The 19,603-nt window shown below is 40.2% G+C and overlaps 1 protein-coding gene across 7 annotated transcripts in view; it reads right to left on the bottom strand.

Annotated features, from left to right (window-relative positions):
* SRFBP1 (serum response factor binding protein 1) overlaps nucleotides 1–19,603 on the bottom strand; it is a 129,112-nt gene that overhangs the window by 94,576 nt on the left and 14,933 nt on the right. For 4 of the 7 annotated variants that reach the window (XM_073344802.1, XM_073344808.1, XM_073344806.1 and 1 more), the window contains one exon: nucleotides 7,796–7,880. The exons of 2 other annotated variants lie outside the window; for them this stretch is intronic. In XM_073344802.1, coding sequence (XP_073200903.1) covers nucleotides 7,796–7,831 — 36 coding nt within the window. In that variant the 5' untranslated portion in view covers nucleotides 7,832–7,880. Of the gene's footprint in view, nucleotides 1–7,795; nucleotides 7,881–9,464; nucleotides 9,536–19,603 lie in introns of those variants that run through there. One more of the 7 variants, XM_073344803.1, reaches the window with a different exon arrangement.

Below are 19,603 nucleotides of genomic sequence, written 5' to 3'. Positions count from 1 at the left end.
ACACATGCAAATAAGTTACCATCCATGGTTCCTAAAGATGACAGACATAGTAATCTTTCAATTGAAAAGGACTTTCAGGGTGGACCCAGGGCTAACCCCTGGGAATCTCTGCCTTAGTTTAGTATCTCTAGCCCTCTGAGAGTTCAAACAGCAAAGAGATGAAAAATTTACTTTTGCCCATTTTATCTTTACATTTAAGCCTTCCAGCCCATGAGACGAACTCCCTAGCATGTAGCATTTCCAAGGTGTGATTGGACTACAAAGATTGGTGAATGACCCTGTCATAAATATAAAGGGAAGGGTAAACCCCTTTAAAATCCCTCCTGGCCAGGGGAAAGCTCCTCTCACCTGTAAAGGGTTAAGAAGCTAAAGGTAACCACGCTGGCACCTGACCAAAATGACCAATGAGGAGACAAGATACTTTCAAAAGCTGGGAGGAGGGAGAGAAACAGAGGGTCTGGGTCTGTCTATATGCTGCTTTTGCCAGGGATAGACTAGGAATGGAGTCTTAGAACTTTTAGTAAGTAATCTAGCTAGGTATGTGTTAGATTATGATTTCTTTAAATGGCTGAGAAAAGAATTGTGCTGAATAGAATGACTATTTCTGTCTGTGTGTCCTTTTTGTAATTTAAGGTTTTGCCTAGAGGGATTCTCTATGTTTTGAATCTAATTACCCTGTAAGGTATCTACCATCCTGATTTTACAGGGGGGATTCCTTTACTTCTATGTACTTCTATTTCTATTAAAAGTCTTCTTGTAAGAAAACTGAATACAACTACAGACTTGGCATGAGCTGGCACCTGGTTTACTGGCATCACAAAAGGCACTGATGGAAGCACTGGCCCTGGGCTCACGGCCACAATCATCAGACCCTGGCTGCCCAGGCCAGCCACAGCTCCAACAGTAGCTGTTTAGCAGGTTTAGTTGTAAGTCTTTCTGCTGGCTCACCATCTTGCATAGCAGCTGGTGCTGTTGGGTTGTCTGCAGCTGTTGAGTAGTGCCCTGTTGCAACAGCTGCTGCTGGAATGGCTGTTGCTGGGTTAGTTGCCTGTTGTCTCTGGCTCTGTCAGTCACTCGTACCACTGCTGTGGACCAATTCTGCTTGGGTGCTCTGTCTCTCTCATGTATGGACTTAATTTCCCTCTAATCTACCCTAGGGTTAGCATTGGAAGCGAACACCTATATTCTCCAGTATTTGTAGCAGGCGACACCTCTCTAGTGTCCCCTTAGGTAAAGGGTGGGCACTGCTACTGTCTTGGACCCCAGGGCACACACCTTTCGCTGTGCCATTAGATGAAGGATCCTAAACTTTCAGGAAGGCAAAAATGGGGGACGGGGGAAGGAGTACCAGCCCTTCTCCTTTCCGAGTGGGCCTGGATGACCAAGGCTCTCAAGCCATCTCCCCAGACAGCCACCCCTTCTTTCAAGGCCAAGGGGGCTCTGAGAAGAGGTCTGCTCTGGCCTAATTTTAAAGCCCAATCTGAAACCAACTAGAGCAGACAGTTCGAACTCCAACCAAGCACGAGCGTGTTGGTTGTTTTCGTACTTGTCCCAAACCGGACACTTGTAGTTGGGTCCTGTCTGGTTCAGGTCAAGTTTCAAGGATCTAACTGCCAGGCTGGACTTCATTTCTTTGTTTCCCCTGTGGAGCTGCTAGGGCAAATTACCTCCAGCCCCACTCTACCAACCCTACATGCCAGGCACTCTCTCTCCCAGTCCCGAGCAGCACATCTGAAGAAAGTCTGGTTTCCCCATGTCTCCAGGCCATTCCCTGCCAAATCTGTGGCAGCTCAAATACCACCACTCTGAATTGGGGCTCAGCCTGCAGGGGCTTCCCTGTGATCATGCCCGTGATCCAGATCCAGCTCCCTCCTGCCAATGGCATCAGCAGCTGCGTGCCCAGTTTTTGCCAAATACCACAGCTCTATTGTATGTGCTACAGCGTGAGGTGCGCTGTGACTTGCTGGCACATTCACTTCACAACACACAACGCAGGGAGGTAACAGTGGTCAGCAAGAACGAGGCACACAATTGCCACTACATGGATCCCATGGGCAAGAAAAGGTGATCAGAGACTACCTGACTCAACTGAAGCCAGAGAGTACTGGGTTGTTTTCAACCCAACCCAACCCCGACACTTGAAGTTGGGTTCTGTCAAGTTTCAAGGCTCTAGCTCCGAGTTGCAATCCTGCTCCTTTATAGTGCCAACTTGCATTAAGCAGGGATCCCTCCCTTTCTAGGACCCACCCATCTCCTGGCCTGACAAGCCTTACAGGTGTGCTGGGTTGAGGATGATTGCGTCCAGAGGAGCTGTAACATCTTCCTGACTCACGTGGGGATCTGCCCCATCACACCATGTGCTAAACTGTATTTATCTCGTCCTACCGACAACCTCAGCCTCATCATTAATACATCTCCATCAGGAATACTAACACTCCAAACCTCAGAAAAGCTTTAAAGAGCCAGTTCCCTTTCCGATGAACAACATGGGAAAAGAAAAGTCTCCCCCATGTGAAATTACCATCTCAAAATTACAGTCACAGGCCCTGTTGGGTAGTATTCAGTCCTGGACCAAAGACAGTTTAAGGTCTAATCTCTTATGGTTAGAAATAAGATATTTTCACCATTTGAAAGGAGACATGTAGAACAGAGACCACAAAAGTAGTGGATAGCAAATGGTACTTACACAACATACTATAGATTAAGTATGACACCAAGTAAAGATTTGCTGGCCTATGTATGTGATTTAAGATTGTAACCAAGATACCATCATAGTTAAGAGCCCAAGCCTCTGAATTGTACCGAAAGACTACTCTGCTGGTGGCTGAAACCAAAGTAGAGTTTATATATGCTCATGACCAAGACCTCATTTCTGCAAATACACATATGTTTAGATTTAGTAGTCCTAATAAGATCAGGATATTAATCACATGTGTAAAGTTAAGCATGTGCATAAGTATTTGAAGATTTGTGACTCAATTCTTGAAATGCACACTTCAGAGAGGAGAGTTTTAAAAGTCTACATGAAAGATAGTGGGCTATATGATAATAAAAATTGTGTAAATACGCAGGCAGGAAAAGATGCAAAATGCTTCATGCATCTATGGTTGGAGAAAACATATTGTGTTATTTGATAACTGGTATGTGATCGTGAAATTGATGGCTATATTGTGCACAGAATTAAGACACTGGCTGAACAAACAGATTTGCCAGCTCCTTACGAAGAGCCTGCTTAAAATATTCTAGAGTGTAAACTATGCAGGCATACCTCCCAAACTGCCACTGCCCAAAAATGGGACACACAGAATGACAAACTCAAAATTAGGGACACAAATAAAAAACAATCAAGAGCGGAGGAAACTTAAAATGCTGTAGGATTCAACCCAACATTATAAATTATTATCTCAGTTTCACAATTCTTGTTTCTAATTTAAACAGCTGTCAACAATAAAAGTGAAGGGACCAAATTTGTGAAGAATGTAGGTTACCGGGACTAAAACGAGTGACACCCTTCAAAATAAGGGATATTTGAGAAATTTGCATCCAGGCTTCAATATAGGATAGTAAAAATCGGTGAAAGTACAGAACTGAATTATTCAGATTTTTCATGACAGACAAGAGTTTGTAAATATTAGAAGTTACGTGCAACTAACCAAGTTAAAAAAAAAAAAGAGTAAAGATGATTTGTGTTCTGATTAAAGTTTCAATGGTAAAAAGGTCAAATATTTCAGCTGGGCTTTTATTGACTACGTGTACTCAACTCACTACATTCAGAATGCGAAGCACATTTTTCTCACAAGGTAGTACAGATCCTATTTCAATTTAATAGTAGTAGTTCTAATGTAGGAACATCTGTATACCATTCCACACGCTGAATAAACTAGAGGCTCTTAAAAGGTTAACCGCAAAGCAAAAAAAGTGTGTTTGCACCTTCAAACCAACTGGTCATGAATGTGAAGTCTGGGCGAACTGCAATAATTTACTATTCAGACATTTTCATGCCGGCAAACAACCTTCATCCAACAACTGTACAAACAGGAAGTATGTCTTTAAAAAGTCTTGCAAAGTTGTACTTTTTCAAAATGAGCATTGGAGACAAACGTCAACTACTGATGTGATAGGTAGTAATTGCTCAGAGCATCTCTCTCGCCCCTAAAAAAGAAACAGGTGCAAAGAGGACTTGGTGTAATTAAATAACTAGAGAGAAAACTATTTCCTTGGAGTTCATCACATTGCACATCTAGCTGTGATTTGACAACTGCAGTCTGTACAGTTGAATACACACTAGAAAACATTTAAGCTCAAGTTCATTTAGAACTTCTTAAACTAAGAAAAAATGAGTATGTCTTATTTCATAGGAAGCTTTAATAGTGGTTCTTTAACACTGCAGAAAAAAAATCCACACACTATAGTAAAAAAGCCAAAGATTATTCTTTGTATAAGGCATACACTAATTTAAAAAGCACAGCTTGTTATTACATAACCAAACATATACATTTAGTTTCCTCTCCAACATGCTTTGTAATGTATTTTTCTAGGAACATTTAATGCAGATGGAGCATGTTTTTTACAGACCAACTGCGCCAAAAAAATCAACTTCTTCAGCTGTCAGCCAATTAAAGTTCAGTAGCTGGATAACAACAAGAATAAGAGGTATCCACTATCCAGCAGGCACAAAATGTCGAATTAGGTAATCTGTGGCCATTTCTTTCCCAGTGGTGTTGTGTGTGAATTGGGCTCTTGGAAGTCCTCCTGAAGTTACTCCCATGAAAACAACCAGCTCTTTGAAGCAGAGACTGTCTTTTTTTTTCTGTGTTTGTATAGTGCCTAGCACAATGGGGTCCTGGTCATGACTGGGGCTCCTCATTGCTACAAATAATAAAAGATGATAATGTTCAGTGAGTTCTGACATCCAAAAATGAGATAGACGTTTCTTCCTTGGCTTACTGCTCAGTTGGCAAAGATTTTTTTTTATTATTATTAAATTATATAGGGCCTATAGTCAAGCAGGACTCTGATGTTTCAGAAGGTCAAGCAGTAAAGGAAGTGGAAGCCCTCTTCAATGAAATCTCTAAAATGACTGGGGTATGAGGTAGGCCCATGACCATATATCAGAACTCCCCATACTTAGTAGCCTCTGAAACTTGGTGATGGGGAGTTCCTTCCACACAGATATAAAAATACAAACAAAAATCAGAAGAGACTAATTATAGCCCAGAGGTAAACCTCAAACCAAATAATTTCCTCTGTGAACAGCAGCCCTGGAAAATTACATTCTAGAGTGGCTGGAAGTCCACAGACTACGTGGCTACCAGTGGAAAGAATGACCAAGAATTGTTTGCAATGCAGGATGGGAATGATGGGGCTCTCCTTCCGCCAAGAGAGCTCTGCCATTCGTTGCAGAATGGTGCTGTCTAGTTGGCTTAGATCTAAAACCACTAAAACTTGAGAAGTCATTGTGGAAAGAAAACCAGTTTTAGTGTCTTTAAACACAAATGTGTAACACACACCAGCAAAGCAAAAGATACATCAACACATTTAACAAGTCATCCCCAGGAATCTTGCCAGAAATAATGCATGCAACTCTATGCTGCGTCTCAGAGATACAGCACAGAACTCACAACCCAGGAGAAGGGCACAGCTATGGTGGCTTCAAGCCCTCTATGCACCCTCCTGATTCTGGGCTATTCCAGGGACTGGAGAAGCCTCCGGCATAATTTAACAGGAGATCACAGTGATGCCTTCGGACCTTATAATTTATAGACTATGAAATTTAGACTCCTAGTGCTGTCTAAATTACAGCAGCTTCCTGTGTTGCTCCATGGGTTGCAATGCTACCCAGAATCTCTGCAATACTGTATGCTGGGCCCTGCCCTCAACATACTCCCTATGCCATTTCTTCAAGGGTGTCTTAGACCACTCGCTCTCAACCTTTCCAGACTACTGTACCCCTTTCAGGAGACTGATTTCTCTTGCATACCCCCAAATTTCACCTCATTTAAAAACTACTTGCTTACAAAATCAGACAAAAATACAAAAGCGTAACAGCACATTATAACTGAAAAATTGCTTACATTCTCATTTTTACCATATAATTATAAAAAATAAATGGATTGGAATATCAATATTATACTTACATTTCAGTGTATAGTACATAGAACAGTATCAACATGTTATTGTCTGTATGAAATTTTAGTTTGTACGGACTTCGCTAGTGCTTTTTATGTAGCCTGTTGTAAAACAATTTAGATGAGCTGATATACCCCCTGGAAGACCTCTGCATACCCACTGTTTTAGAAGGTAGGCCGATGACTATCCCAACCAAAACCTGGCTTTTAGGGCCCTTTACACTGCTCCAGACCTTTTACCTAACATAAAGGGGCTGGAAAGGAGTGAGGGTCTCACCCAATATATATCAATTACAACTAAAACTAAGCATACACTTATGCATGCTTTACAGTATATTTACAGTAACTCCCCACTTAACGTCCTCTCACTTAACATTGTTTCAATCTTACGTCCCTGCTCAATTACAGAACATGCTCCATTTAAAGTTGTGCAATGCTTCGCTATAACATCGTTTGGCTGCCTGTTTTGTCCACAGCTGGCAGCCCCCCATCAGCTCCTCTACGCCTCCCCCCAGCGCCTTCCGCCCACCAGCAGACCCCACGGACCAGCGCCTTCCCCCTCCTCCTGCCCACGGCAATCAGCTGGCTTGTGGTATTCAAGAGGGAGGGGGGAGGTGCAAGGACTTGGCGTGCAGGCTCCCCATCCCTCCCCGACTCCCTAACACCTCAAACCATCGGATTGCCACGGGCAGGAGGCAGGGGAAGGAGAGGGGAGGCTGGGCGCCGAGTCCTTGCTCCTCCTTCCACCCTCCTTCCCCCTGAACATTGCAAGCCAGCTGATTGCCGAGGGCAGGAGGGAGGAGCGAGGACGCAGCACGCCTCCCCTTTCCCTCCTCAACACAGCTTGCCGCGGCCAGGAGGCAGGGGAGGGAGGGGGAGCCTGAGCGCCATGTCCTTGCTCCTCCCCCGTTTCTCCTGAACACCGCAAGCCAGCTGATTGCCGTGGGCAGGACGGAGGAGAGAGGACGTGGCGTGCGGAGTAAAAGGGGGAGAAGGGAGGGAAGACAAGGCGGGTTAAGGGTGGGGGCTTGGGGAAAGGGGTGGAGCGGGCAGGCCAAGGGTTGAGCCCCCCACCCCTGGTGCTTGCAGAGTATGGGAAGCTGCCGCTGCTGCTGCGCAACATGCTTCTCCTAGCCTACGGCACCTTCAGTATCCTTGCCTGCCTCATTGTGTCCAGTTCTAGTGGGCTGTGCCTGGGTGGGGTAAGGTGGTGGCACCTCTTGACTTTAGTACTGTACTGCCAAAAAAAAAAAAATACCCTGGAACCTAACCCCCGCATTTACATTCATTCTTATGGGGAAATTGGATTCACTTAACTTGGTTTCACTTGAAGCCGCATTTTTCAGGAACATAACTACAACGTTAAGTGAGGAGTTACTGTATTCACAACTTAAATATTTGGATCAGTGATAACAGATGAATCAGAGTTCTGTATTTTGCATTTAAACAAATAATCTTGCAATAAATTCAAGTATGTCAGATTCATATATACTAGGTTTATCTATATTAAAATAATCATAACATCTTGCACTTCTAGAGTATATTCCATTAGAAGATAGCAAAGCATTTTACTAACACCAATGGAAATAATTCTGACCACCACAGTTAAGTATATAAATATCCTAATTTTGAAGATGAAAACTGAGGTATAAAAGTTATGGTCTCACAGTAATTCTATGGAACAGATAGGATAAAATCCACATCACTGGACTCCTAGTCCTGTGTTTAAATCACTGGAGCATAATTTCCTTTCTACAGAAAGAAACAGAAAGAAGAAACATTGAAAAAGAACAAGTTAGCAGAGTACATAACAAAACTGACTTTAGATATAATTTGACTTGTAATTATAAGACGCTTAATCAGTATAGTAAGTTTAATCATCACTGTAGCTTTATTATACTGATAGGTTAAAATGTCAAAACGGCCCCATAGTTATGGTCCGAACCTGGGAAAATATATTTTGTACCATTCTGTAGTGTCATTATTGGATAATGGAATTCTAGAAGAGAATGTGAAATATATGACATGTTGACTTGCATTCCAGCACTAGGAATGCCTTCCCAGCAATTAGTAGTTTCTCAGAAGTGCTGGTCCCCAAGCTGTCAGGGTTAAAAACTAGACAGTTCAGTCATGCTTTGCTCCTCCAAGTTTTCTTCTAGTGTGCTTTTGCAAATATTGTTTACAATATTTTTGCAGAAAAAAAAGAGTGCTTAATTGCATTCTAATCCTAAACAGAGTACTTTTTCAGCTCTCTGCCATTTCAGTGGTCAAATATCAATATGGAGAAACATATAACTTGAGAATTATATTGGCTAGTTATGGAAGTACTCACATGCTTAAAAATAGGCATATGCTGAAGTATTTTGCTGAATCGGGGTGTCACTGCTTGAAGTCTCTCAAATGGATAAAGATCTGCCTCTCCTGTCCTCCTTCTACACAGCCTATATTCCATCCATATACAACTCCCATCACCCTAACCTCTCTTGTGTACTGTCCAAAGACTGCAGGAGGGGAGCCCCACTTTGGTAGGCCTTGTAAGATCTGTTAGGACAAGGCTTCCCTCCTTTTAGCCGTATACCTCCACCCAATTTAAATTCCTAAACAAAAAACTGTTAGAGATAAAATTAAAAAGTGTACTTCAGTAGAGTTCACCATACTCCATCCCCATCAAAAGTTACTTTCTTAAAAAAAAATTCTACAACTTCCAAAAAAATCCAAATATTAGACCAGTTAATGAACAGGGGATTTAACCATTTCTCTGCCATGTTATCCTTCACCTACCGTCTAAAATTTGCAACAAGTACTGTGTAGAAGTCAGACAGCTGAGATTCTTCTTTTTCCCCTCACTCCTTATTGTGAGAGTTATATAGTTTTTACCATCTTACTCAAAACCTTTATCAATTAGAATCCTGTAAAAGATTTACCATTTTCATTACTGTGCCAAGCGTAATGGAGGCTTGGGAGAATTCTTTAGATTCATTACACGATGTGTTATCCCCTAGGCATACTAGTTTTTTCTGATACCCACAAAATATTCACAGCTCTAACATCTTTTCCCTGAAGTAGAAGCAGAGTTATTAAACTTGCTCTTTGAGGTTGGGTCGGAGGATGTTACTTACCATTAAATATTTTCATCTTGGTTAACGTGACTGAACTTAGTGACATACTTACCAAAACTAGCCTCTGATCAAGACTGCTGCACCGACCAACTTTATAGGACAAGTAGCATTTGCTTTTACATAGTGTGAAGCAAAACAAATGCATGACAGAAGAGAAGAAAGTGTCACTGCATACAATGCACACACTTTCCTATTTCTTTCTTATTTGAGAAATTACCTGTACAATTTAAAGTTGGAAATTTCCACAAACAGTGCTTTGCTGGTTTCTTGATAAGAAGTGGGGAATTTCTAGATAAGGGAGACCATAAAATCCTTTATTATTTATTTAATTTTAATGTATTTATTTATTGAAATCCTTCCACTTGCCTGGCTGATACCCCAAAAAAACCCAAAAAACTATAGCTCCACATATGCATTAATGATAACTGAATCTCAGATACAGGCCTAGAAAGACATTCATACATAAAATTTAAATTAATATCAAAGGCCTCTGCTAAAGAGATTTGTCCTCACTCTCTCCTCGCATTAGCCTTTTTTTAAGCCCATCAATTTCAAGGACCTCGACTGTGGTGGAAATATTCTCAAAGGAATATTACATTAGAATTAAATGTTATTCTTGGCTGCATTTGGGGCTTGTTTTAAAGTTTGTAGAGGGAGCTCATCTCCAAATTAAGCGAACATTTGGCCAATTTATTTTTAATCTAGGAGAACATGACTAAAGATTTGTGAGATGTATCAAGAAAGGTACAGGCCTATATTTTCAACTACAGGGGCAGCACAGAGTTCAAAATGCATTACGCAACAGTTAACTATCCAGTTGGTTAAGGGACAAAAATAAGCAATGCGCATATATTCTCCCAGGACTAGCTTGGTGTATTCTGTTCTAAAATATTGAAATACAGGTACTAGATGATCTGGCAAAAAGAAAAGGAGTACTTGTGGAACCTTAGAGACTAACAAATTTATTTGAGCATAAGCTTTCGTGAGCTACAGCTCACTTCATTGGATGCATTCAGTGGAAAATACAGTGGGGAGATTTATATACACAGAGAACCTGTCTGGATAAGACTTCAAAAAGACATTATAAAAATCAGAGCTTTTTATTCTGTTGCTGTGTACAAGCAGCAGATAATTTTGCATACAAGAATCATTTAAATCACCCAGGTCATAATTCATCTTTAAACTTTTAGTCGTTAAAGAAATGTACTTCCATAATTGTTATCTTCATCTCAAATATATCAGCCCAGAAATGGATAGTCATTTCATTTTCCCTTGAGCAGTCTGAAGCAAATACAACTATTCACATAGGGCTTGATCCTATAAGATTCTGAGCGCTACAGCCCTAATTCAACAAAGCACGTCAGCCCAGGATATAGCCCTTAAACAGATAATATTGGGCTACAATTTGGAGCCCTTTCATCCATTTCTGGTGGACTCTGCTCAAGTTCTAGCCATGGTTTTCACATCTGTGAAGCTAAATCAATCAGGGAACCACTGTATTCCTGGTAACAGATTTAGCATCTACTGTTATAAGCAGAAGAAGGTCACCCTCTATAGAAGAAGCAACCTGGACTTGTGCTACCAATCCCAGGAGACCTTGGAAGACATTTCTCACGTAAAAATATACATGATCACATTTTATTGTTTTCATCACACAGATCTATGGGTCCTCTTACTTTGTAACCTCTCCTTCCTCCTCTTCCTTCTGTGTCACTATCTTCTTTTCTTTATTCTTCCTCAGTTTTCATTTCATACAGGCCAATAAAGGTTTCAAATGAATAGTGTACAACTGCACTTTAGTACAGTGTAATATTAGGTGGTATTTTTTATTCATTTACTTTTTATTTCTTCCCCAAAAATAAATACATACCTTGAACTAAACTGAAACTTTAAAGGTTCCCCTTATAAGATTCCCACCTATTGTTGTCTGCTCATATTCAATGAAGTCTCTTTGTAAAGATATTGTACATCTGTTCTTTCTGTAACAACTTGGGCTACACAAGTGTCAACTTTCAAAAATGTCAAGACTTGAAAGGGAAACTTTACTCTTAGGAAGTCCTCTTCACATTTTCTACAGGCTTTTGTCATAGAAATTTGGCTAGATGTAAGTTTATCTAAAGAAATCTCCTCTAATCTTTTTTCCCCTATTGGGAAATATAAGCCCTATGATAATTGACTGCTTTGACCTATTAAGCTCAATGAACACAACACTATTAAACTTTAGAAAAAAAATTCTATATACCCTAAATATCAACACCTTAACAGCAACCAGTGAATATCACACACAGGAAGCAAAGTTAGATGTACAGAGGTGAAGACGACTAGGAGTACATTTCAAACAGAATGACCAAATACAAGGAAACTGAGGCTCAGGAGTAGGACTGGATTCTTTTATTCAGATAAATAATTGAATCAAAGCCACAAAAAAGAGCTTTGATAAAAACATGTTTGAAGCTGACCAACTCCTTTATTTTAAATAGGGTTTTCCAGAGGGTGATAACGTGAAAAAGATTTACCACTGCATTGGGGGACACAAGCTTGTACTTCTGATGCAAAGAAATAGGATATAGGAAAAGAACAGAGAACAGGAGGAAATGAAATCAAAAGTATAGTGAATTTATTCAAAAAGTGCCTTTGTGCATTTTTCCCACAGCTGTTCCAAAACATTCCTGTTTTTATTTCATCTGAAAGTTTCACAGTTTTGCTTCAGTCCTTTTCATATTTTATTTGGAGAGGGTGAATACCCTGCATTTGCCTGGGACCGCTATAGATACCAAAAGAGGAAGAGGGCTTTCTGCTGCCCACAAGTAGGCTTTGGTATTACTGGCCAGCCAGATTGTGAAACATAGCCGCATGGAGAATTTCTGTGTTAGCAAGTGTTTATATCCCACAAGAAAGGGTTCCTCCTGAGGTTACTTCTATCATTTGTGTATTTCCTTCCTTCAATAGGAACTCTGTGCCCCACTTGGCGTTTACAGATTAAGCCAGATTGAGCACTGGTTTAACAAAGTTTGATATTGAATTTTGCTTGAAATTACAATGGGAACAGTAGTTTGCCTTCTACACACAAACGCTTTCCACAAGAAAAAGCGGATAGTGGGGGTGAAGCCCATGGGAGAGGATAAGAGAAGGAATAAAGAGCTTCAAATACCCCTGCTAGATGTTTGATTGACAGTGTACTTTTCATAGAATCATAGAATATCAAGGTTGGAAGGGACCTCAGGAGGTCATCTAGTCCAACCCCCTGCTCAAAGCAAGACCAATCCCCAATTTTTGGCCCAGATCCCTAAACGGCCCCCTCAAGGACTGAACTCACAACCCTGGGTTTAGCAGGCCAATGCTCAAACCACTGAGCTATCCCTCCCCCCATATATAATTTATACTAAGCTCCTACCTGCGTAGTTAATCCTCCCCCAGACAGCCTATAAGCCCCAACCTACATGAGATGCCACAAATCACTGCCACCATCTTTTAAGTGCTACTTATTACTGCCATGGAAGGTTTCAGCAAGTCTATTTTTATGCTTTAGCATTGGCATCCCACTTTCTCACTCCAGCTACTCTCTCCCTTCCTCGTAAAGAAGCACTGTTAACCGCTGCTCAGCACACTCGTTCAGTCCTGTTTTCCATCACCATCATGGATCCCCCTCACACGCTCCCTTCCAGACTCATCACTGGCAACTTCAACCTCTGTGTCAGCACTCTCTCAGACGCTTATGCTACACACATGATGGGTCTCCTTTGATCTTTTACTCGACTTGGTATCCATCCAAAACTGCTCTCATAGAAACAGATTCATTGAGAGAGGTCAAATTACTCATCTCCCCATACTAGCATGTGTCAGGTCTCCGAGAAATTACTCCTAACCCAGAGGTCCCCAAACTGTGAGGCACGTCCCATAGGAGAGCACGGCTGGGGCCTGGGTCAGCCCACACAGGGGGAAGAGAAGGAGCTCCACCCAGCTCCGTCCCGTGCCTGCAGCCCTGCTCCCGGGATCCCAGCTGCTGGCATTGGCCCCTGACCAAGGCTCTGCTCCCAGCCCTGTCCCGCTCCCTGTTGTGACCCCAGCCTCAGTCCCCTTACTCCTGTCTGTGTCCCCCCTCCCAGAGCCATATCCCCTCTCCTGGCTCATGGGAAGAGGGGCGTGAGGTAAAAGGTTGGAGACCACTGTCCTAAGCCCTCACAAAATTGGACACTGGATACAGGCATAAAAAAAGATGCTGAAAAAGGAGACATGAATGCTGCCTGAAGATGGCTTCCCCAAATACTGATAGACTCTATAGGCTATATTTTGAAATAAATTGATGCATCACAGAAGTTTCAAATTTAAGAGAAAAACTGTATTTTATCTTAGAGATTCAGTTATTCAAGGCCTGTTGCTTTCAGGAGCTCTAAGTCACTATTAAACTCTTCATTGACACAGAGTATTAATCAAAATTCCTATTATCTCTTCCAGCTTGCTCTGCCCCACAATAGGCTTTCTAATAATTCTGAGTGAAAAAAGAGTGGCTCCTACAGCAGCACTCTTTTATTTAAAGAAGAAAAATGATGTCTTAATATTTCAGAGTTGTGATGTGAATCCTCAGGAATGATTCCCTTGTGCTGGGCAAATTTAGTTTTCCATTGGCCGATTTCATTCTCAGGGCCAGTCCTTATTTTCCATTCAATTGAGGGTTCCTAAACAACGAGGGCAATTTGGGAAATATGCAAAAGAGAAGAGCACAGAGATGATTCCCAGATAAACAACATATTAATCAACTTTAAAATGGGTATAGAGAATCCTTGTTTGAAAGTGGTTTATTCACATTAATTTGATTTGATATAATGAGGTTATTGTTTGGAAGCGGATTAAGCTAAGCCAGAACAAGGTACTCTTACTCTAGAATCAGAGTATCCACATAGGGAGCTATTCCAGAATTACTCTTGTGCTTTACATTCACACTTAATTTAATCAAAAATAATTTTTAAGACTAGACAAAACAAGCTATTTAGGGACCCCGTTCATATCTCCTCCAAAAAAGAGCTTTGCAGTGCTTTTATAGACATTCGCTAAAATGTTGTCTCTTACTCTGAGCTTCTGTTCCTACTCATTACTACAACTTATCTGCACTGTACACGTATCAGTGCATCTATTTTTACCATTGATGTTTAATTAGCTTCAATTTTCTGTTCAACTATATGCTTTTTTCATCCAAAATCCTAAAATTTCCTATCCTTGGATACTATTTGAATACAACGGTATTTTTAATCTGATGACTTTTCAATGAGATTGCTTAGTGCTGATTCACGTTAAATGTCTGACTGACCTCAGAGGAAGTTTTTTTTAAACAGGCCCTGCACCACATGGTATGTCAGCTTCCAATACCTAACTGAGTGAATGTGTTTCAGAGTAGCAGCCGTGTTAGTCTGTATCCGTAAAAAGAAAAGGAGTACTTGTGGCACCACAGGGACTAACAATGAAGTAAATGAAGAGACTAACGATGAAGTGAGCTGTAGTTCACGAAAGCTTATGTTCAAATAAATTTGTTAGTCTCTAAGATGCCACAAGTCCTCCTTTTCTTTTTGAGTGAATGTGAACAGAGTCCTGGATCTCAGACAGCAAACTAAGTTTGTGAAACAGAATGCCTAAATAACCCTGACTTACAGTGTGGTAACCTGGAGATCTCTGGGTCTAACTCCACAATGATTTTAATGGAGTTACTCTAAGAATGATTACTCAATTCCTATGCCACATATGATATTAGCCTTTAATTAAATATTGGAACTATGAGATGGAAAGCTGTCATAAATATAAAGGGAAGGGTAAACCCCTTTGAAATCCCTCCTGGCCAGGGGAAAGCTCCTCTCACCTGTAAAGGGTTAAGAAGCTAAAGGTAACCTCGCTGGCACCTGACCAAAATGACCAATGAGGAGACAAGATACTTTCAAAAGCTGGGAGGAGGGAGAGAAACAAAGGGTCTGTCTATATTCTGTCTTGGCTGGGGATAGACCAGGAATGGAGTCTTAGAACTTTTAGTAAGTAATCTAGCTAGGTACGTGTTAGATTATGATTTCTTTAAATGGCTGAGAAAAGAACTGTGCTGAATAGAATAACTATTTCTGTCTGTGTATCTTTTTTGTAACTTAAGGTTTTTGCCTAGAGGGGTTCTCTATGTTTTTGAATCTAATTACCCTGTAAGATATCTACCATCCTGATTTTACAGGGGGGATTTCTTTATTTCTATTTACTTCTATTTTTATTAAAAGTCTTCTTGTAAGAAAACTGAATGCTTTTTCATTGTTCTCAGATCCAAGGGTTTGGGTCTGTGGTCACCTATGCAAATTGGTGAGGCTTTTTATCCAACATTTCCCAGGAAAGGGGGGGGTGCAAGCGTTGGGAGGATTGTTCATTGTTCTTAAGATCCAAGGGTCTGGGTCTGCAGTCACCTAGGCAAATTGGTGAGGCTTTTTACCAAACCTTGTCCAGGAAGTGGGGTGCAAGGTTTTGGGAAGTATTTTGGGGGGAAAGACGCATCCAAACAGCTCTTCCCCAGTAACCAGTATTAGTTTGGTGGTGGTAGCGGCCAGTCCAAGGACAACGGGTGGAATATTTTGTACCTTGGGGAAGTTTTGACCTAAGCTGGTAAAGATAAGCTTAGGAGGTTTTTCATGCAGGTCCCCACATCTGTACCCTAGAGTTCAGAGTGGGGGAGGAACCTTGACAAAAGCCATGACATTCACAGAACAAAGTACATAAACTGGAGTGGAATATTTGCATTTAAAAACTATGCAAAATTTATCTATAATCTGGTCTAAGTGTTCAGTTCAAATATACACACTGTATTATCGTGAATAGTGCTGTTACTAATACTATAGAAACTGGAAGACACCTTGGAGCATTTTCCCAATAAAGCAGATATCTCAGTTAAGTCATTTTTCAAATGACTTAATTACTATACTGAACAGATGCAAAAGGTTATTCAATTTACTCCATGCTTATTTCATCCTAGACTACGGCAAGATCCAAAGCACAATGAAGTCAACACAAAAACTTCCATTGACTTCAGTGAACTTTTAACAATTATCTGGTAACTTCTGTATTAGAGATGAGAAATCAGAATGTCACAGCTATTTAACTCCATAATATGAGCCAAATTGAGTGGAAGTTCATCAACACTGCCCCAATTAAGCAGCCATCATCATCACTCACTATTATTCACTCTTAGTTTTCTAGATAACAGACCTCAACAGTGCCTCCATTCTAATTTGGAAGAAAAACCTGTAGCATAACCCTTCCTTCCTTCCTCCAACCACCCTCTATTTTTTTTTCCATGAATTTGTACATGTCAAGCCTGTAATGCCAACTAACAATTCAAAAGCTGAACAGAGAGGGAAGTCTGCATTATGTAGACAGCAGTGAGCTATACTGAAGTATGTTACTTTTCCTCCCCCTTTTTAAAGCATTTGTCCTTTACACATGCATATATACCAATAAATTAGTACTGGTAAACTATATTATATAGCATAATCTGTGCGCTTCAGCTATGCTAAAAATAAAATAAAATCTACAGCAGTTTCTCATGACTGTGTGTCCATGTTTTTTTCATTATACACTGCCATACCAAGGAACCACAGATGTTTTATTTTATGAGAGCACCTAACTAGCCTACGTGGCCTACCACACACACTTTTATATAAACTACTGAGAGCTAAGGAAAACTTCAATTCTTTTCCTCAAGTACAGTAGTTTGATATTGTTTGTGTACAATATAGTTGGCAGCAAAGCCTGGTCTGCTTTACATGTTTAATTACTTTTGCAATCTGCTGAAAGAAAATCTGTGTGATCTGCTGATCATAGTTTGCCGTTAATAGAGTATAACTGATGATGTGGCATCTCTAGGAACTTTAAAAACAGCTGCTGGAAGAGTTCCTAGAAAAAGTACTGTTCCTCTGAATTCTCTCACATGGTATAAATTTGGAAATTCCATAAGCTTTAAAGAGACCTTTTCCTTAGGACATCTACATGGTCTGTAAAAGAATGTCAGTAATTTAACATTTAAATAATTTTAGGCAGAACTTAAGATCAAGCTATCATTTTTTTTTCTTCCAGAAACTGTTGTACTGAAGATTATTTAAAAGGAACACAAGTAAAACAAAAAGCTTTACATGTATTTCCATAGAGCTAAAGATGACTGTTGCCAAGTATTTCAGAGGTTAAAGAGTACATACTTTTTTCTTCATAACACCCTACACGTTTATAACATGCAGTCAAAGCAAAAATAAATAAATATATATATATATATATATATATATATATATATTATATAAATTTTAGTTAGCTAGTATTTATATTTATGTGCCCAAGTTGGCTAAAGCATGAAAAAATACATTTGGTAAAGAGGTGGAATTTGAAACTTTAATGATTTCTCTTGCCTTGCTTAGCCCTCTAGAGACAAAGTTACTTTGAAAATTATAATTTTGGTTTAGTGTTTTTCCACCAATCGATAAAGATTCCTCAGCAATGTGATTAATGTAATAAAAGGGAAAGATAAGTTGTATACAAAATTACTTTTTTGCTATTAACCAATTATTGTTTTTGTAATAAAAAACATAAGGTTCTGTAAAGTAGCATATCTGAGCTTTGGCCTCAAAAAGACCAAACGATTTTAAAAGGGATATTAAAAAAGATCCCAACCGATATCTGTCTTTCAACTGTATTTTTATTTTGGACCAGGAAGATGGGGGGAATGTCAGCCTAAGCTGATTAAGCAAGTTCTCTTTCTGTCCTCCTCAACACTCATCCCACACCAGTGTGAACAGGAAAAAAAGGTAAAAAGCAGGTTCTTCAGTGGCAATAGCTCGTCTGAAGTTCTTCTTCCCAATGGCTTTACCTAGTGGCTCTCAAACTTTAGTATGTTGAACTTCATCTATCAAAGAACCTCTCCCCCTCAACCTACCTCAAGTTTACAGCCCAAATCCAACACCTTCCCTGCAGCATCAACAGACCTTGGTTACATAGAAAAAGTATTATTAGGTGAGAAAATAAATATAAACAGTCTTTAATTCAGCAGTTTGGTTGGTTTTCTTCTCCCAATCATCTATCTATTCCTTACCCTGGATGAAGAACTAAGTACAGTACTTAGCACCAGATCGCCTCATTGCCTGTAAATTTCAATCTTCTAACCACTTCAGGTCAGGAATCTGCATACCAAAATCTTAATTCACATAGTGTCACTGCTTGAAGACTAACACTTAACCACTGTGAAGACCAACAGGTAACTAAACAGACCACAGTTTACGACACACTAGCCAAGTCTGTTCTTTCGGTGCATGCATCAAGTATCCAAACAAGGTATCCAAATTGATTTGAATGTCTCAGCAACTCTCTTGACAAAGATGGAGTCTTGTGAGAAGATGCCTCACATATTAAAAGTAGTTTGTTTCTCTAGCCTTAACTATGAAAGTAAAAAGAGTTCATTACTTTTAACACGTTATGATGACAATTCAATATGGAAATGCAAAAATGGATAAGTGCCACACAAATTGGAAACAGGTCCCAGCGTGGTGCACTATAGTGAAAGCAAGAATGAGAAATCAGCCAAGAACCAACTTTGGGTGATGTAAGATATACATCATGGAGGATTGGCTCTGAATTGTTAAGTGTTTAAGGTGCTTCCCACTCAAAGTGGCTGCCATTCAGTGACAGCAAAGCAGTTCCCATTTGTTCAGTTTGTACTGGGATCCATTAGATTGTGCAATTAACACCATTAATGTCAGTCATGTAAAACTAATAAGATATAAAGTCTAACACGGGTAAGTAAACAACATATTTTGTATTTAATAGTTTAAAACATTTTAGACACTAATCTAAACAGCCCTGGACTATGCAAGTCTGACAGCTCAGCTTCAGTCAGAACATATCTCCCTACCATATTTTCCCATCCTTCCTTCAAATTCCACCCTCTACCCCAATGAGGCTGAGAATACATGTTTTTCTCATTATACAGAAGCCAATATCTCCAAAGGAACATACCATGAAAGAATGTGTTTGGTCATTCAATTTACAAGTTGAGAAATAACACTTCTGGAGCAAAGGAAGGCAAGGAATAAGAATCCAGCAACTGATTTTCTATTTACTTCTCTCATCTTAGCTGTGGAAATTTCCTCAGAACCACTATCTGACCAGCTCCTGGAGAACAATACTCATCCATGTTATATAGCACAACATACAAACCCGCCTCCCTACAAATAAGGGAATGCACAGTCCCCTGTGAGATACACAGATCCCCAAATCAAAACTTCCCTCCATTTTCACTCTGATTGACAACTTGGGCACATAGAGAATATATTCTGATGTGTAGTCTGAGGGCTCTGAAAG

The sequence above is a fragment of the Lepidochelys kempii genome, chromosome 5 (assembly GCF_965140265.1).
Source record: "Lepidochelys kempii isolate rLepKem1 chromosome 5, rLepKem1.hap2, whole genome shotgun sequence".
Classification (NCBI taxonomy): Eukaryota; Metazoa; Chordata; order Testudines; family Cheloniidae; genus Lepidochelys; species Lepidochelys kempii.
The sequence above is the reverse complement of the archived record's forward strand: the minus strand, read 5'-3'. Positions and strand labels throughout refer to the sequence as shown.